Genomic DNA, 20,904 nt, shown 5'->3' with positions numbered 1-20,904 from the left:
AATAAATTTTATTTTATCAACAATTTTTTGAACAAAAAATATCAGAACATTTTAATAAACTCATTTTTATCAAAATTAACTTTATTATATACTTTTAATTTAAATTTATATTTACAAACATTAATCTAAGTATGACCATAAAATATTAAAAATGTATTTTAGCTTAAATTTATAATACTTCAATACCCAAAACCTATTCAAGAGGGAATCAAAAGGTTCATAATTATGTCGATTTTCATTATATGTAAAATTTACTCAGATTAACGACAATTAAATTACATACGAGTGAGAGAAGAATGATCTCTTACCTTAAAAAAAACTCCAAAAGAGAGAGAAACGTTATTATTAGGAACTAAAGCAAAAACCCTAACGCTAGTGCAACCAAAGCACAAATCCTATATAAGCCACCGCTTAACCTTGACCCTGTATGCGACTAACCCTAGTTCATTGCACTGCAACTTAGCCACTTGAACCCCCTTCGTAAGCCTCTTCACATCTTCACTTCTTCTTCCGCACTGTGAGTAGCAACTTTCTGCTCCTGAAGGCTTCATCTGTGGTCTTCGTTTCGTTTTTTTGATGTGGTTTTTGCTTACCCACTTGAATAAAGTTTTGATCTTTCGTTTTATTTTTCTTTTGGGTGTTTTTCAGAATACGAAACCAGAGGGAATTCACAAAAGAGGTTACCATGTCGGACGATGAGAGAGAGGAGAAGGAGTTGGATCTCACTTCTCCGGAAGTTGTCACCAAGTACAAGAGCGCCGCGGAGATTGTTAACAGTGTGTTACACTCTCATTTTTTGTTAAATTCTTAATGGGTTTTTGGTTTTTGGTACATTGGGTTCATTACTTTGATGGGTTATTGTTAATGGGTTATTTGCGTTTTTATTTTTCTTATGTTGATGAGTTATGTTTTGTTTTGTTTTAATTAAACAGGGGCTTTGCAGTTAGTTATTTCAGAATGTAAACCGAAGGCAAAGATTGTTGACCTTTGCGAGAAAGGGGATTCGTATATTAGAGAGTAAGTTTTGTGCTTAAGTTTTCCCCATTTGTATGTGTATGATTTTTCTTTTATTATTTGTGGTTTTAGCTTATGGGTGTGCTGTGTTGTTTTAATGAAGGCAAACTGGTAGCATGTACAAGAATGTGAAGAGGAAGATAGAGAGAGGTGTTGCCTTCCCTACATGTGTGTCTGTGAACAACACTGTCTGTCACTTCTCTCCTCTTGCCAGTGATGAAACAGTGTTGGAAGATGGTGATATAGTGAAAATGTAAGTCTTTTTTGGAGCATTTTTTTTGTGATAGATAGTGAAAAAATGGTAGATAATTTTGGTTGTTATTGGTGACTGGATGGTAATAGTGTGTTCGGTTGGTTACAGTGACATGGCTTGCCATATAGATGGGTTCATTGCTGCTGTGGCACACACTCATGTTCTTCAGGAGGGGCCAGTTACAGGACGGGCAGCCGATGCTCTTGCAGCAGCAAACACCGCTGCCGAAGTGGCCTTGCGGCTTGTAAGGCCTGGAAGGAAGGTAATTATATGTAAGAATTTTCCTCCTATGCCTGCTTTTGTATAGTTTGAGATGATGAGATGATTTTAATTCTTTGACTTGATTCTATTATTACATGGCTCTTATGTATTGTCTGTGATTGTTGTTAATGTGGTTGGATTACTTGCTGTGGTGGATTAGTTACGGCTCTAGGGAACAAAATGATTGGTTTGATTGCCTTGGTGTTTTCATGTTCTTGATGCATACCTGTAGCATTGATATGGGTAATGACTCCCATATTTACATGTTGTTTCTCGGTTCAGTGTTGCGGCTGTCCCAGCTGCTATCCCAGAGCAGTGGAGCTGGCGCGACATTGATTTTGTGCTGTAATCCCCAAAATAATACTATATTAATTACCCTTGTGATTTGTAATCTCTAGTGATGGTATTATGTAGATTTTAATTCACTATCAGCTTCGAAGCAAGAAAAACATGTCCACAATAATTCGCTTATTCTCTCCCCTAGGTCTCTCTTTTCTAGTGTTCCACCTTGTTTTCCGTTTACCCATTCTCATTTTCTTCTGCAACCCATGCTGTCTGTCTCCTTTTTTATTTTTTTTTATGCCCTGATCCCTGCCATTTTCTGCTCTGTATACTCTTTGTATTCTAGCATTTTTCTTACGTCCTCTGCCTTGTGAATTTTGATCTCTATATTATGAAAACTGTTATGAGCTAGAGATAAACTCCAATAGTCCAATGAAGCTTTATAGTCATAGTTACACTGATAGAGATCTTTTTTCCCCTTCCTGTTGCTGAAATATGTTTCACATCTTATTATGTTTTCTGTTTTTTATTTTTTGTTTGAATTTGGATTGGATATTTCACAACAAAGTGTTGTCTTGCTTTTTTAGTTTCCTGTAAGCTATATGCTGTTTGTAATTTTTCTTTGTTTCTTGTCATTTGTTTTTGTTTAGGAATCATGCTTTGTGAATGTTTTCAGTAAGAATCAGAATGTTGTTTGTCCAATTTTTTTACCCTATATGATGATCACTTTTCAAAAGCTATGGGCAATTGTCCAAGTGAAGCTTATGTCATAGTTACTCTGATAGGGATTTATTTTACAAAATACAATCTAAAGTTTAATTTAACTAAATTGTTGGTGCTTTTACAATAATTGCAAGAAATTGTCTTTTTGCTGTCACAAGCTCTCAGCTGTCCTATACTTGCCATTATATGAATCAAACCAATGTTATGATAGTTTTCCATTATTAACTCGTGTATTTAGTTAATATATAGAACTAAATTCAAATCAATACCTGCCTACTCTTGTGTGTATTCCAAAGTCTTAGAAATGGCAACTTTGTCAAGGCTATTGATACTATATTGATTTTCCTCCTTTCCCTGTTGCCTAAACTCGATAGGCTGAAAAAAAGTTAAATGCTGTACTGATTTTTAGTCAGTACCCTTGTACATTGGAGCCAACATGGAACAAAATTTAAAAGTCAAAACAATGCTTGCCTATATGTGTATTTGGTGAAGTCGTAGAAATGGCAACTTTGCCGAGGTTTTCGATACTATGTTGATTTTCCTCCTTTCCCTGTTGCCTAAACTAAAATTGGCTGATAAAATAGTTAAATGCTGTGCTGATTTTATAGTTAGTACCCTTGTATATTTCAGCCAACATGGAACAAAATTCAGAAGTCAAAACAATGCTTGCCTATGTGTGTGTTTGGTGAAGAAGAAATGGCAACTTTGCCGAGGTTTTCAATACTATGTTGATTTCCCTCCTTTCCCTGTTTGCCAAAATTACAATTGGCTGGAAAAGTTAAATGCTGTACTGATTTTATAGTCAGTACCCTTGTATATTACAGCCAACATGGAACAAAATTCAGAAGTCAAAACAAAGCTTGCTTATATGTGTATTTGGTGAAGTCTTAGAAATGGCAACTTTGCCGAGGTTTTCAATACTATATTGATTTCCCTCCTTTCCCTGTTGCCAAAATTACAATTGGCTGAAAAAGTTAAATGCTGTACTGATTTTATAGTCAGTTTCTTTGTATATTGCAGCCAACATAGAACAAAATTCAAAAGTCAATACAATGCTTGCCTATATGTGTATTTGATGAAGTCTTAGAAATGGCAACTTTGCCGAGGTTTTCGATACTATATTGATTTCCCTCCTTTCCCTGTTGCCTAAACTACCATTGGCTGAAAAAAATTTAAATGCTGTACTGGTTTTATAGTCAGTACCCTTGTATATTGCAGCCAACATGGAACAAAATTCAAAAGTCAAAACAATGCTTGCCTATATGTGTATTTGGTGAAGTCTTAGAAATGGCAACTTTGCCGAGGTTTTCGATACTAAATTGATTTTCCTCCTTTCCCTGTTGCGTAAACTACAATTGGCTGATAAAATAGTTAAATGGTGTGCTGATTTTATAGTCAGTACCCTTGTCTATTGCTTGCCAACATGTATCAAAATTCAAATCAATTCCTATGTGTATTTGGAAAAGTTGTAGAAATAGAAACTTTTCCTCAGTAGTCACTGAAGGCTTATTGGCGTGTAATATTTTATTGTGTTGTGATCCTATGTTTAACTAAAATTCTGTGGCAACATTTTTAGATGAAATTAGTATTTTGTATGTTGAAAGGCTAGATTTGTAATTTATTGCTACAGTTATGTAACTACACAAGTGGCAGTGCATATTCTTATGCTTTTTTCTTCTTTTCCTGACAGAACAAGGATGTAACTGAAGCAATTCAGAAGATTGCCGCAGCGTATGATTGTAAAATTGTTGAGGGTGTTCTTAGCCACCAAATGAAACAGTTTGTGATTGATGGGAATAAGGTTGTGCTAAGTGTATCCAATCCAGATACAAGGGTTGATGATGCAGAGTTTGAGGAGAATGAAGTTTATGCAATTGATATCGTAGCAAGTACTGGAGATGGCAAGGTAATATAGTTTTATTAATATATTTACCGATATGATGCATCTTCCTATCCTTTGCTTAGTAAACTACCAATCTCTTGCAGCCTAAGCTTTTGGATGAAAAGCAGACAACTATTTATAAGAGAGCTGTTGACAAGAGCTATCACTTGAAGATGAAAGCATCTAGGTTCATTTTCAGTGAAATAAGCCAAAAGTTTCCCATCATGCCCTTCTCTGCAAGGTTAGCTTGATATGATAATCTAAATGTTTCAACACTTTGTTTAACCTGAAGGTTTTGAATTTGGGTTCTCTTTGTTGCACATTAAATCTTAGCTGTTTCATAATAGGGCTTTGGAAGAGAAAAGAGCTCGTTTGGGTTTAGTGGAATGTGTGAATCATGAGCTCCTGCAACCTTATCCTGTTCTGCATGAAAAGCCTGGTAATATATTTGCTTTGTGACTTTATTTAGATCCCCATTGTCATAGTTTTGACACTGTTCATGTCTCACATTCTTGGTTATTTTTTAGGTGATTATGTTGCACATATCAAATTCACTGTCTTGCTAATGCCCAATGGATCAGATCGTGTTACGTCTCACTCACTCCAGGAGTTGCAGCCCACCAAAACAATAGATGATCCCGAAATCAAGGCGTGGCTAGCATTGGGCACAAAGACAAAGAAGAAAGGCGGTGGAAAGAAGAAGAAAGGTAGTCTGGAATCATGAATATATTGCATGTGTTATATCATATATTGCATCATTTACATGTTAACCTTGGTTATGTGGAACTGCATGTCAAATGGGGGGCCTCAAGAAATGCTTTTGGTTGTTTGCAGGTAAGAAGGGGGCAGAAGCTGAACCAATGGATGCAACAAATGATGCTACACCCCAAGAACAAGATTGAGAGACAAAAACCCTTTGATTTTGCTTTTGATCCCTTTCAATTTTGGTACATTTTTCACCAAGTTGTATCTGCTTGATTGTGAATTTAGTACAGCTTTCGGACATCCAATGTTAATAGGAATTTGATTTCCTTGGCTATTGTACTTGACCTGAATGCTGTACTCCTGATTAAGCATAAATATGCTTAATTGTTGGAGGGGTTTTAATTTATAAACAAAAGATATCAAATTTAAAACCCAATTACATGGTTGGAAATGTATGTTGTGAGGTTTTGAAATGGTTAACCTTGTTGGTTTGGGAACACAATTGTTTGGTATGCACGTAGCTGCTAGATTGTTGTGGGAAGAATGAGTTTTTACGTGAGATGAGCAAAAATCTTTAATAAAATTATCATCTTGAAGATGAACTATTTTGGGAAACTAGTATTTTAACCTGTATTTTAATTTTTTGATTTAAAATTTATAATTTAAATTGTACTATAGATTATTACTTTGATAATTTGTTATGTTGTTTTTCAATGCAAATTAAATAGTTTATGTATTTTTTGATTGGTAGGAACTCAAGACACTTCCAGTGGTTTATATATTCTATTTACATTCTCATTCTCATCTAATTATAAATTTTTGCTATATAGATAAAACTTTCTATAAAAATTCTCAGATATTTTTAATGTGTTTGGAATGGTGTTGAAACCCACCCATTACTTGATTTTCAAGTCCAATTCTTATTTGATGCAAAAACTAATACACGTTGCTTCCCAAAAATTCACATATTTGATCCAAAATTTTATGTGTTGCAGTAAAAAAAAAAAACAAAATATTGTTAGTGTTATTCTTCAATAAAAAATAAGTTACCTATTTTACAAAAAAAAATGATTTTTTTACAATGAAGATAAAGCTTAGATACAATTCTTGGGTTCTGTTAGTGCTATTTTTCAAACAAAAAATAATTATACCATTAACAAGTGTCTATAGAGTTTGAACTCAATGCTTATCAAAATAAATAAAGTTCTAATTGTGAATTTGTCATCATCACTCAATTTTAATTTTGAAAAAAAAAAAAGAAGAGGAAAAGCAGAAGATAAACTACACAGCAGATAATAGGGTTGCTAATGCACTCAACATTTAACATGAAAAGACAAAAATACCCCTATGTGTTTTTAAAAATATTTTTGTGCACCCAGCTCATTCAGGTTGATCCGCATAGGTTTTAGTTGATCCGCAGTTGATATAAATGATCCGCAAGCTTCTTATGGATCAAGTTGGTCCGCAAGTTAATTTTTTAGACTTACGGATCAAGTTGATCCGTAAGAAGCTTACGGATCAAGTTGATCCGCAAGTTGATTTTTAAAACTTACGGATTAAGTTGATCTGTAAGTCTTTTACTGATCAACTTGATCCGTAAGTCTTTTACGGATCAACTTGATCCGCAAGCTTCTTACGAATCAAGTTGATCCATAAAGAGAGAAAGAAGCCAGGTGTAATTTTGCCATTTTTAAAGAAGGCTGGGTGCACCTAACAACACTCCACATAATAATGCAGCAACCAGCAATACAACAGTGCACTCTCACTCACTATAAGTCATGCACTCACTGCACTCCTCGCTGCCTCATTGCGTATCAACCAGCAGCATCAATGGCCACCACGGAGCCACCACAATGACGACGATGACCATGCGCCAGCGGAGGACGAGGACACGGGAGCGCAGGTCGCTCCGATCGTGAAGCTCGAAGAGGTCGCCGTCTCCACCGGTGAAGAGGAAGAGGATCCCATCCTTGATCTGTACGTAAACACACGCACACTGACTCTCACTGTTCTTGAATTGTTTGTTGTATTTTGAATTTGAATTGAGCTTGTTGTTGTTGTTGTTGTTATAGGAAAGCGAAGCTGTATCGGTTCGATAAGGAAGGGAATGAGTGGAAGGAGCGTGGTGGTGGAAACGTTAAGCTGCTGAAACATAAGGTCAGCGAGAAGGTGAGGCTCGTCATGCGCCAATCCAAGACGCTCTCAAGATCTGCGCCAATCATCTTGGTATTATGCATTGCTTTCTATCTTTTCAGTTTTTGACACCGATCACATGTATCTTCAACCGAAAATAACTACGCTAAACGAAATGGACACTACAGCCAACGAAACTTTAAATTAAATATTTAAAGCAACATACAAACATACTCCTACTTAAACTCAAAGACTACTTATTAAGTTGAAACAATATTAGGTTAATTGATTTAGATGTTTAGTGAAATAGTGATTGCATTTATTTTCTTTTAATCTGTGGAAATAAAAAACACTCGCCTATTTTGTTTAATTAACTGAATTTGATCTTTCCAGACATAATCTTGTTTTTTATTATTTATTTAAAGCGCATATATATATATATATATATATATATATATATATATATATATATATATTTACTTTTGGGCCTTTTGATCGGATGTTCTATGCTTTGTTAAATGTGAACCATTTGTTTTTAAGAGATACCGTTTTTTATTTTTATTTTTGTCGCGAACTAACAACTTTAGTTGGGTCTCTTAAATAAAGCATTTGGTTGTCCCTTAAATAAGAGAGATCGTAATAAAATAAGAGCCGTAATAATAGAGAGTGGCCACTGGCAAGCAAGGCAGCAACACTTACCTTTGATTCTTCTGTAATATTCCTTTTCCTTTTTATTTTATTGAATTATCAATTTATTTTAATGTTTAGAATTTTGGTCATGTTACCATCAAGTGCTTGGAACACAATTGTTTTAACTTAATTAATAGTTTTGAATTTGAGTTTTTGATATGTAACTATCTTAAAGGAGAAAGTTTTAACGTGTGTAGTGATCCTATTCAACTCAACCATCATTGTTGTGGTCTCTATTAAAAAACGATAGTATTGGTCATGTTAGTATATAAAATATGAAGAATATGAAGCTGGTCCAAAATGTATTTTTATCCATTAAATTAGTCCCTTGTGATTCGGGAGCTAATTTGAATGGTCTGCACATTTCTTGGATTTATGTGGTGATCTTTATTTTTAATATTTAGGAACTAATATTAGTGATTAGTGATGCAATATATTTCAGGGATTAATATGGTTATTTATTTGTTTTGGATTTTTGATATTGAGTTTGTTATTTGTGAATTGATTAAAAGAAATGGTCGCTATTATTATTGTTATTCCTTTTCTGATTGATGTAGTGTGAATTTCAGTTCATCACAGTTTGACGGTACAGGAGCATTCTGGGAATGAGAAATCGTGTGTGTGGCATGCTTCTGATTTTGCAGATGGAGAATTGAAGGATGAGCTGTTCTGTATTAGGTTTCCCTCTGTTGAGAGTGAGTCTCTATGCCTTGTTCTGTTGGAACTACCCTGTTGAATTTTGGTTTAGTTCACTTCTTCCATTTTTTGGGTAATCGATATGCAAATTTTGATTTGTGATTGGCCTTCTGTTTTTGAAATGGATTGAATGCCATTTTATGATGTGTATGTTTTTTGTGTAGAGAATATCCATTGGTTATTAAAATGTCTGATTTCTGGTGGTGGTAGATAATTGCATTTGTTTTTTGACACTACAATCATGTGTTTATCTTAATCACTCTGCTTGAACATGTTGAACCAAAGGCTTCATTGTGTAAAGGCTTGAGGACTGGAGTTTTTTTGTTTTGCAATGGTATGTTTCGATCTCTTATCCATAAAAAAGTCACAGGTAAATTAAGTCTTAAACCACGTCAGTCCGGAGAGGCGATGTAACAAGCATTACAATAATTCAAATATGATGATTTAACTCTTGAATTTACTTATGATAGTTTAATTTCAAGAGGTGAATTAGGTTAACTTTCAGCCCTGACATATACAGTTGATGATTGCAAGGACGATTTACTTATGATAGTTTAATTTCAAGAGGTGAATTAGGTTAACTTTCAGCCCTGACATATACAGTTGATGATTGCAAGGAGGATTTACTTGTGATATTGTAAAGTGAAATAAGGATGAAAGAAATGCTGTCCACATTATTTGACCACTTTTACATTACATGTGGCTGAATGATGCGTTTACTTGTTTATTTATAATTAAGACAGAGACATCCAAAACAAAAAGTTCGATTGACTTGCAGTTATTTGAGTGGGAAACTAATCTAATTTTTTTACTTGCTAGAATGACATTATGAATTGTATTGCTATTGCATTATTTTACATTGCAACTTCTCCTTTTGGACTCCAGACTGCAAGGCCTTCATGAAAACTATGCAAGAAGTGGCTGAATCACAAGGAGAGGAGGAGGAAAACAAAGATGCTTCAGCTGCTGCCGGTCTCCTCAAGAAACTAACTGTTGGCGAGGATAAATTGGAGGACAAAGAGCCGCCGGAAAAGGCCACGGATACCAATGTGAAAGGTGAGCAGGATGTATAGAAGAGAAGCCAAGCCTGAGGATCATAAGATGAATCAGCTCCACCAGCATAGAATATGATGTGGCTGGTGAATGATTTATTCTCTCATAGGTTGCTGGCATGTTTATAAAAGATTGGTAACCTAGATTGGAACCTCAGGATATAGAATGGCTGGCATGAAGTGATATGAAGATGTGATGGTCTGTGTATCTGTTGAGTCCTGTTTTTGTACTGGTTTTTGCAAGTATGCTTGGATGGTTTTGTGATTGTGGGTTTTCATTTTTCTCATGTTTCCTTCAATTGAGTTGTTTTTGTTCTTTCAAAAAAAGGTTTTTTGTTTTTTAGGGCATTTATACATTTAGGATGGGTCTCAGGGTAAACTTTTCTATAACTACTAGGAGAAAAAAAAAGGAAATGAGTATTTTCATAAGTTAAAGTGAGTTTTTCATTAATTAATTATCAATTAATTCTCATCTTTTAAGAAGTTATCTAAATTAGCTAATGATTAGTTAATTGAGATCTCATTTTAACTTTTGGAGAAACTCATTTTCTTTTTCTCTTCTTATTTTTTTCTTAGATGTATTTTTAGAAAAATGTAACCAAATAATGTGATGGGGATTTGTTGTGTCTTTTCATATTATTTTTAAAATGATCACATGTCTTGTTCACTAACGAGAGAAAACTATAAGTGTAAAAAGTGATATGCTTGATAGTCTAGCTTGAGGAAGATTCAAAATAGGTTTTTATGGTACCGTTGGTGAGGCCTCTGCACTTGTTGGAGTGATGGACATAGAAAGATTATATCCTACTTCAGATTCACTACATGATGTTCAGTATGGCAATCATATTGCGTTGATCCAGAAACTTGTTCACGGAAATTTGGATTACACTTATCATGTTCTAATATTTTTTAAAATCATTTCTTTCATTTCACTTATAATTTTGTTAAGAACAATTTTACATAGTTGATCAAACCAAGTGAAATTAAATCCAGCAATAATGGTTTGTTCAAGTGGTTGGGGATTTGATTCCTTAAATATTTGGTCAAGAGTTTACAAATCTTGGTGATCAATCGATCCACATATTCTTTTGCAATCATATGTTCAACCAAAAAAATTGAAATTAAATTCTAACAATATTTTTCTATCTTTAATTAAATGCAACTTAAACAATCACTATTGTAAAAGTAAATATACTACTAATATTGATATGTCAATGTAGTTCAAATTTTCTCAGATAAATTTGTATAACAAAACCATTTCCATTCTTTCATTTTTCACATCAAATTTAGCAATACTGAATGAGTACAAAATATAAAACAAACAAACTACATAGTTCAAACATTGAAACCCCAAGAGTTACTACTCCACGTATGATCTTGAACAAATTACGACAATGTTACCGACCAGAAACTGTTGCCACCAGCACATATCTTATTTGTTAATCCTGGAATACATAACACAAGAACAGAGAATGAGATTGAAACTATATATGGAGAAAATATAATTATAATCATTGGCAGTCATATACTCATGGATTTTAGTTACGCAAAATAAATGTAATTGAATATCACAAAAAGAAAGATAGTTTAAGGACAACGTGACTAATGTTGTAACTTTTATATTCATAAAAGCTCTCTGAAATATATATGCATTAAACATTTGATAAAGTGGATGAGAAAAAAAGAGTTTATGGAGAAGTTAACAAATTAGCAATATCAATGATATAATAATGGGATTTTTTATGTTGTTGATATGTCTCATAGTATACATTTGCTATAACTATATATATTACAAATAGATAAATATTTATTTTACAAGAACATTTAACAAGTATATCATAAACTACTCATTTAATCCAATCAATTAATAGCTATAATTTATGAAGAGACAAAATTATATTACTTTATCATAGTACTGGCTAAAATGTAGCATAATATATTTTCAAGCTTCCGATACGTACATATGTCTTGCAAATTTATTTTTTTGGCATCAAGACTTAGAACCGAATCAACTATCAAACTCGGAAAAGAAAACATTTAGAAAGAATATTGTGTCAAGATTTTCACTTACTTGCAAACTTGATATTAATCACTAATGCCTCCACCTTAAAACTTCATATGTTTGTCCTCTCCGAGTTACACATTCAAGATACACCCGAGGGAAGATTTGACAAAGAATTTTGTGCACAAGTTGCCAATACCATAGCCTCCATTGCTTCCAAATTAAGAGTGGACCAAAAATAACTCCGTGGCCAAAAATCAATCCCATTTCAACACTAATAAAATTCCAATCAATAGTACACGCTAACCTTCCACATTCTTGTTGTGGCAGCACCTCTTGCTCTTTATGATCTGGATTTTTAGTCAATGGAGGACCGTATAGTCCATCATTGCCTTCAAAAGAAGAAGCTGAAAATGATTGAAGTTGGGTACTTGTTGGGATCTTCCCCACCAAATGATTGAAGGAGAGGTTTAAATATGAAAGGAATGACAAACTTGCAAGTTGCACGGGAATTTCTCCACTCAGAGAGTTTTGTGAAAGGTCCAAGGACTCTAGTTGTCTCATGTTACCTATGGATGATGGGATTTTACCAGAAAAAGCATTGTTTGACAAATTAAGGACATAGAGTTCTTTCCAATCCATTAACTCCTGTGGTATAGGTCCATCAAAATGGTTAGAAGAGAAATCAATGGATGTGAAAATTGTCAAAATTTTAACCAACTCCATTTGTTGACCTTTATTGGTAACTGTGATACTATCTCTATAATATAAACCATCTCCGGATGAAATTTGTTTCTCTATGAACTTTGACCCAGCTTCCTCTTTGTTACCCGTTATATTTCTTTTCCAGGTTGTGAAATATTTTCTTGGCAGCTTGCCACTAAAATTGTTAAAAGCAATGTCCACTATTTGAAGCATCTCCCAAGTCTTATTGGCTTTCAAACATTTTAGGGAACCTTGAAATTTGTTGTTCCTCAAAACCAAGACACGAAGCGTGGATATTTCTTTTAAGAAGCATGGAAAGCCACCTGTGATTTGATTTGATCCAAGGTCCAATACCTCTAACTTTGAGCAATAAGCAAGAGACTTTGGAATTGACCCATCTAATTGATTTCCACGAAGATTTAAATTCCACAAACCACAAGAAACGGGAACTGTATTAGGAATAGGGCCTGAGAGATTGTTGTTCTTCAGATTTAATGCCTCAAGAGTGCCATTCATCATCATCATTAAGCATGAGGGAATTGTTCCAGAAATGTTATTAATGGAAAGATCAAGCACTTGTAGATATGAAGCATTGCAGAGGGAATAGGGGATGTTGCCATGCAAAGTATTGTTTGAAAGAGAGACATAATATGTGAAAGGCATGCGATTGCCAATGTCCTGCGGAATAGAGCTAAATTTGTTGCTTGAGAAATCCAAAATGTCAGCAGATTTAGGTAAAACAGGCATTGGACCTTGAATTTTATTGTGATGAAGGTCAATAACCACCATTGCGCCAGTGAGATTCTTAAAAGGTCCTTCCAAACCAGTCAAAAAATTGTGAGAAATATTTAGCTCCACAAGATTATCTAGTTTCCAAATCCAGTTGGGAACTATTCCTTGAATCTGATTATCTGAAAGGTCTAATAAGACTAATGAAGAACAGTTCTTTAAGAAACCAGGAATTGTTTTCAAGTTGCAAGATGCCATCTCAAGGACTTCCATATAGGGAAAAGAAAACATGTCAGCATTTGTCACACTCACTGAATGTATTTTTGGCAGCACTGACCATTCAAACTTGTTTGAGGAAAGGGAGAGATCCGTTAGTGATGAATTGAGTTGAAAGATAAACGCTGGAAAAGACCCTGATAGATTATTGTTACTTATATCGAGGATCTCTAATGTAGAGGATGTCACATTTATGAATCCATCTAATTCACTAAACTTGTTGTGTGAAAGTTTAATCTGTTGCAATGATGGGAGTGCAAAAAGGGATGAAGGAATGCTCCCAGTAAAAGAATTATAACTCAAGTCAATTTCAAAAAGATTGTGCATACCTTCAAAATGAGATGATGGAATTAGACCACTTAAATCATTATTAGAAAGGCCTAAATGAGAAAGTTTTTTGGGCACACTAAATAATGTCATTGGACCTGTGAAGGAGTTCAATGACAAATCCAGGTAACTGAGTTTTGTTAGGTTTGATAATGAATTGGGAATTGTTCCGTTAAATCCACAAATAGAAAGATCCAATTCAGATAAGTTCCTCATGTTACCAATAGAGAATGGAATTGGTCCAGAGAAGTTTGTGTGACTTACACTTAAGCTGTAGAGAGATCCGCTGGATGGAAATTCAGGCAAGAAACCATGGAGATTGTTGTTCCAAGATATGTCAAGATATGTCAAGATATGATAATGTTCTAATGTTGAAGATCTTTTGTGGAAATGTTCCAGTCAACTCACATTCATATAGGCGTAGGATTTTCAGATTTTTGAAATGGGAAAATGTTTCTGGCACTGGGGATGATAAATTGTTGTTATCAAGAACAATGACTGACTGATAGATTCTCAAGTCTTGCCAAGGAAGGATCCAGGGGACCTGAGAGATTGCACCTTAACATGCTCAATTCTTGCAGGTCATGCATTGACATCAATGCACTACACCATTCATGTCCTCGAGCGGTTATAGATACACCATCCAGATACAATCTCCTAATATTGGTGAGATTATGGACAAGCTTTTGTAGACTTGGGATTACAAGTAATGGCTTGTTGATCAAAGACAGAGAGGAGAGATCAAGAGTAACCAATTAGAAAAAAACCTAAATCTCACATTGACTAAAGATAATGTCAAGATAAAGCATATAAGGTGAGAACAACTGTCACCTTATGAGCTAACTTTTAGGATTGAGTTAGGCCCAGATTTCTTCTTGGTATCAGAGCCTATCCTAGATCCATTCAAAAGGACCACGCATCAAACCCAAAAGAGTGCTGGGCGTGAGCCAAAGAGTGATCCAAGTCCCACATTGACTAGAGATAATGTCAAGATAGAGTATATAAGGTGAGGGTTGCCCTCACCTTACGAACTAGCCAGATTTCTTCTTAGCCAACCTTGTCATATGAGAAAGAACACTTGTATCGTCAAATCCAACGGAGATTCGTTCTCCACTGAGGTCAAGAGAAGTAACATGTCCTTCTTTGTCACAGGTCACTCCCACCCACCTGCAACAATCATCACTTGCATTCCACGAGTTCAGCTTGATGCCACTTTCTGAGAACGTGAAGTTGTTCTTGAGTTGGAGCAGCAATGATTTCTGATCATCAAGACAAAGGCCAGAAACCACAAAGACGTGGTTACAATGGCACAACCAACACAGGGACATCACCAGAAGTGATGAGACAAGCTCAATTTTCATTGTAGCTATGATGAGTGTTGTGACAACTGCGATTAAAAGTACAAAGAAAACTGAAATGGAAATTGCAGTTCTTAGAAAGATATGCTGAAAAACACTCAATTTATAAGAAGAAGTCCTACTGCAGTGTTGGCTTGCACCACTCAGCATCAGCAGGAACGTAGAAGTTTCACTTCTTAATTTCATATTGGGTTTTCTTAGTTATTTGGTGTAATTATATTTTAATCACTATCATTTTTTATATTCTTGTAAACAAATTTGTGTGCTTAACTACATTTCAATTTATGCAGAGAAAAAACAATGCTACGTTCGATCTGAAGACAGATACTTTTGCCAATGAATTAAATATTTTTTCCTTAGACGTTGTTTTCCGTCTAGACTTTAGCCTTTTGCACCCTTTGGAGCCTTTGTCTTTAATTTGCTAGCATTGTTCTTTTTTTTTTTTTAAGTGCGTTTTTCTTTTTCGAATTACATTCATAATCATGTATTAGATCCATGGAATATAGTTTTTATTAAAAGATAGAAGTTAGCAATACATAACAGTGCGCAATTATAATACAAATGTTGTTAGACTTTGCACTGGCTCAGGAAACTGTATGCATATGTTTTCCATGAAACCATTTCAGATGTTGTTCATAATTACAAAATTTATTATTTTTCAAGACCATTTCACACCACCAAAACTACTCACTCAATTACGTTATTTGAGCAGCAGGGTACTCATAATTTGAGTATTTACATATTATAATCATACCTAATAAATAATTAAATTATAAATGAGTATTATAATTATAATTATAATTAATTTTTAAAATATGAGTATAATTTGATATAACTAGTTATTACTTTTAAAATATGAATATATATCTAGTTATGAATAAACTATTTATATATATATATATATATATATATATATATATATATATATATAACAAGTTATATCTAAAATCAATTATATAGTTAATTATGGATAAGCTAAGTTAAGTTATTTAAAATACTTATTTCTACAAAAATTAGTTATAATTTTATAATTGTAACTAATTTCTAAATAAAAATAAGCTATTTAAAATATTTATAACTATAAAATTGATCATAATTTCATACTTACTTTTATAAAACTAGTTATAGTTATTATTTTAAAACAGTTTTTTAGTATCCTATACTGAGTAGTTGCTATGAATAGACTGCTAGAGAGGATAACATGGAATTGGTAGGGGTGACTAATGGAAAAGTTATGGTGGAAATTAAACTAAGTTAAGGAGCAATAAGCATTATTTTATATTTTTTCTAATATATGAATGGAATGCTTTTCTTTTATCGGGCGGACTTCTAATTTCTAAAGAGAGGACAACGTGGAATTGGTAGTGATGACTAATGGAAAAGTTATGTTGGAAACTAAAGTAAGGTAAGAATGGAGATTTTTATTGCTGTGCCATCTCTTTGAGTAATTATACTCCCAAATATCTTTTTTCTAAATTATCTATTCAAATATCTCCTTTTTTAAGGTGTGAATTCGGTTGGGGGACTTGAATTAAAAAAAGTTTAAGAATTTAGTTTGTCAAAAACCCAATTTTTAATGGGGTTTTTAAACATTAAAAAAACTAGTTAGAAAAATATTTTTTTCTTATTTTTTTACTATTTTTTTGTCTTATATATTTGAAAACATTCATTTTAGTTTTTTAATTGTGAAATTTGACTTAGTAAAATAAATTTAAAATCTTAGTTTAAATGTTGTTCGTGGGGTAATTTTTGCGCTTCTTTTTTTAATGTTGATGCTGTTTTATGATTCAAAAAATAGTTAAATTTGACAATTTTAATATAAATGAATTTAATGGTATAAGTTTCATATCTTGATCCGGTTTAAAAAAACTTAAAAAAGTTCCTTAAAACACAAAAGAACATGTTTTGTACTTTAATAAGTTCCTGATCATATTTTGTTGCATATTTTTTCATATCAATATGAGGTTATTTTGTAAGAACAATGCACATTTGTATTATTTTCATGTTGATGAATGTAATGGTATAACTTTGTTGACTTGAGTTGGTTCATAAAGGCTTTAAAATTGTGTCCGAAAACTGTAAAAATTAATGTTTAGATTTAGTAAACTCCTTTTATAATATAATTAGTTAATTATGAGTTAATATATTATATTAAATAATCAACCTTAATGTAAACTGAAATTACTATTATTAATAAAAAGACATTGTGATTGTACTTAAATTATAATCCATAAAATAAAAGAGAGGAGAAAACTTACAATACAACAATAAAAACATAAAATACAACAACACAGGAGAATTTATTGTGGTTGGCTTTAAGCTTCTCCTTGTATGTTAGGACACTTATTTTTGGAATGGCCAACGGTTCGACATATACTACATCTTTTTCGGAGACCCCCCGTATCCATCTCGGTGTGTATGCGACTTATTTTTGGACGACCACAAGGATTTCTTCGGTTGTCTGGATGATGACAACATTCATCTTTGGGATTTTCTGGCCACAATGATTCATTGGGAAGTATCCCAATGAATGGTTGTACACATTGAAAACATTTTGTAACTTGTATATGGGAGACACGTATAACATGTGATCTATGCGAACATGTACACAAATAGCAATGACATGATGACAAGGCATGTGAAATGCCGGAAACTTTCTACCGTCACACTTTTGTGTTTCTAAGTAGACCCTAAATCTCCTTAGAGGTCGGCCAAACTCGCGTGGGCTTATTGTTTCAGTCACAGTGAAAATTTTATTTTGGTGATCGTAGGATTGAACATGATGAGTGGAAAATTTTCACCACGGTGTCATTGAGACACTTGTTGACAAGTTCCCCCAAATTCTTGGCCAAATGTTATAATTGCATGTGCTTCCATCCTCCTTTTTGTGAAAAGTATAACAACTTTCCTACATGTTTCTTTGACGATCGAGATTATTGGTAAATAATGTGTACCCTTCAACATTGAATTGATAAACTCAACAAGGTTGGTTGTCATGTGTCCCCAGTGTCAACCTTTATCAAATGCTTGAGCCCATTTTTTCTTTAGGATGCGTTTAAGCCAATTTGCAACCTCCACATTAGTTGACTTGAGATCATTATAATGACAATTGAACATTGTCTCCGTAAATAAGCATGCTGAGGATAGTGTAAGAATTGTTAGTATCGTTACATATATGATATAGATAAATGTAATTGACATGAATGTGTTACTTACTCATTTTGACAACTTGTTTGCACATTTCAACATTCTCATACTTTCACATGAAATTTTGTCCAATGTGTCGAATGCCACAATGAATTAATAGAGTCCCAATGTATTTTCTGTACAACTAAGTTCCATCAACTTGTTCAATTGTCTTACAATATGAAAACACTCTCACACATGGTTCAAAATCCCAAAAAACTCTTTGGAATGTTTTCTTACTTGGAACCAAATGACCTCTTTCAATGGTTGGTCAGTTTGAAAATCTATGATTGTTCTAGGAAGAGAATAATTCATGACTAGGAGACACTTGAGTAACTGTTTGTATGATTCCTCCTAGTCTCCATACACTTTCTTGATTGGCCCTTGTTTTGCCATCCATGCTTTTCTGTAGGTGGTTGTGTAGGTGCAAACTTTTTTTTCTTCAATCAACACTAGTACTGAAATTATTGGATCTTTTCTTATCAATGACAAGATTTGTTTTGCAATCTTCTTGTAGTCTAGCTTGGAATGATCTTGAGAAATCATGTGTGTCACACATTGGAGAAAGCCTGTACCCGTTACCCGCCCATTACTGGTTGAGTATCCATTTGAAAAATACCCACAGATTTTTTTATACCCATGTATACTTCAAATTTTAAAAAATAAATATTTTTTTAATAAAGGTGATTTTAACCATCAAGTAAAACTAATGAATTAAAAACCAAGAGCAAAAACATTAATACAACAAAGTTAAACATGAAATAAGTATCTCTTAAGCATAAATAAACATAAAACCAAAGTACAAATAAAATTACAATATCTCAAGGCCTAAGTTCAAAGAAAAACATAAGTCTTAATAAATTGAAAATACATAATATATATAAAGATATTTTTATAATTTTATAAGTAGAGGGTATTGACGGGTATGAGTACTATGATACCTATACCCTACTCATTAATGAGATGGTAAAAAAAGATTGTATTTATGGGTTATGGATACCCATTTAAAGTACCCACCATTTACCCATAGACAAATTTTATTTGCGAATATCCACAGATAAGGATTTTTTTACCATCCCTAATTGGCATATCGCAAATAAAGACTTGGATAGGAAGGAAAGACTAGTGGACAAACATAAATCCCTAATGAAGTAATGCTATTTTTGTAATATTTAATAAGCATAAATAAATAAGAAGAATATAGTAATTATATCTTTTAGGGACGGGGACAGGCAGGTACCTATCCTCACTTTAAACAGTTGAGTAATATCCATACCTATACCCAGTTAAAGCAAATATTTCCCATCAAAATTGAAACGTGTTTGAGTTGGGTATGTACCCTTGAGTATAAAGTTTCTTGCCTCACTATTAGGAAGGTATAAGAATTCACTTAAAAAATAGCCTATAAAACAATAAAAATAATAACAACAATAAAATATTAAACAAATTACACTCATTTTGCTTGAGTTTAAGACTTATTATACTCGCACCCCCTTCATGTTTAACCTTGGACAAACCCCTCTGACCTGCACTTCGCATCCCTTGCATCCTTATTTACATCGTTAATTCAATTAACTGAAATGTCTCACATGCAACACGACACTGTCACCATAAAACCAACACGAGACTTTTCAATATGTTTTGTCCTCAATCACATGCTTTCTAGAGGCTACCAAAAAGTGGATGTATCTTGTTGATATAAGTAGTACTAATTAATTCATTTAAGTCATCATCAATTGTACAGTCTCATACCTGTACAACCTCTAGATCCCTCTCTTTCCATTGTGATTCATCCGAAGTGTTACATCATCGTTGATGAGGGAGAGATGAGGGAAGGGTATGAGAAAGAGGGAGTGGCAAGCTTGAAATAGAAACCAACCTCTTCACTTAATTTCTTCCTCTTTCACCTCTCCAATTTTCCTTTAAATTTGTCTAAAGAAAGGTTGAATCTAGTTTGCTTGGTGACAGTAATGTTTGATGGTGATGTGTTGATGTTGGTGGTGCTTTTGTTGGGTTTGGGTCATGGAGCATCAAGGTTTGCTAGTGATGGTGTTGCGTGATTGGTGACGCCAATTGGGTAGTGGTGTAAAGACAAAGAAGAAAGGGTAGGTGTCAAGTGTTTGGAAAAAAGAGCTTTTTTTTACTTGCACCATCTTTACTATTGTCATTGATTTTAAGAAGGGTTATTTGGACCTTTCCCAAAAAATAAACATTGCCGATAAAGGGTGCAAAAAAAAAAAACATTTTAGGAGAGTGGATGCAAGTGTAATAGGTCCTAAACTAATGAGAAATGAGTGCAGTTTACTATAAAATATTGGTATAAGTAATTTAAGTAATGAACATAATCTTAAGTAAATGTTAAGATAAATAATTTTATGTTGAGAAATTGATTTTGAATTTAAAGTCACTTTTAAATTGAAGTGATTTTAAGTAGTTTATACATAATTAGATCATGCTTGGGATGGTTATTTTATTTAGTTTTGAAATTTTAAAAATAAAAACCAGTTTTGATTTTTTAGTGTTAAATTTTTGGTTTTTAGTTTTTAAGAAGTTGTTGCAAATTGAAGATGAATAAAATGATGGCAGAATAACGGTGGTGGCGGTCAAGGTTATTAAACTCGAGAGTTTAC

General features: G+C 33.4%; 1 protein-coding gene and 2 pseudogenes across 2 annotated transcripts; 2 read left to right on the top strand and 1 right to left on the bottom strand.

Annotated features, from left to right (window-relative positions):
- Positions 1-344: 344 nt before the first annotated feature.
- LOC100784176 (ERBB-3 binding protein 1-like) lies at positions 345-5,622 on the top strand. 2 transcript variants are annotated; one of them, NM_001370573.2, is made up of 10 exons: positions 345-480; positions 649-776; positions 933-1,017; positions 1,118-1,267; positions 1,376-1,529; positions 4,224-4,439; positions 4,520-4,656; positions 4,763-4,854; positions 4,943-5,122; positions 5,250-5,622. In NM_001370573.2, the coding sequence occupies exons 2-10, from the start codon at positions 686-688 to the stop codon at positions 5,315-5,317; spliced, it is 1,173 nt and encodes a 390-aa protein (NP_001357502.2). In that variant the 5' UTR covers positions 345-480; positions 649-685; the 3' UTR covers positions 5,318-5,622. The 2 variants fall into 2 exon arrangements, with proteins under 2 accessions (NP_001357502.2, NP_001242070.3); NM_001255141.3 differs by having other exon boundaries at positions 345-517.
- Positions 5,623-5,701: 79 nt separating this feature from the next.
- LOC100815183 (ran-binding protein 1 homolog b-like) lies at positions 5,702-9,956 on the top strand (annotated as a pseudogene).
- A 1,827-nt stretch (positions 9,957-11,783) lies between these two features.
- Positions 11,784-14,485, bottom strand: LOC100814661 (receptor-like protein 33; annotated as a pseudogene).
- Between the last annotated feature and the right edge of the window lie 6,419 nt (positions 14,486-20,904).

This window comes from Glycine max, chromosome 3 (genome assembly GCF_000004515.6).
Source record: "Glycine max cultivar Williams 82 chromosome 3, Glycine_max_v4.0, whole genome shotgun sequence".
Taxonomy (NCBI): domain Eukaryota; kingdom Viridiplantae; phylum Streptophyta; class Magnoliopsida; order Fabales; family Fabaceae; genus Glycine; species Glycine max.
This window is presented reverse-complemented; position numbering and strand designations above follow the sequence as displayed.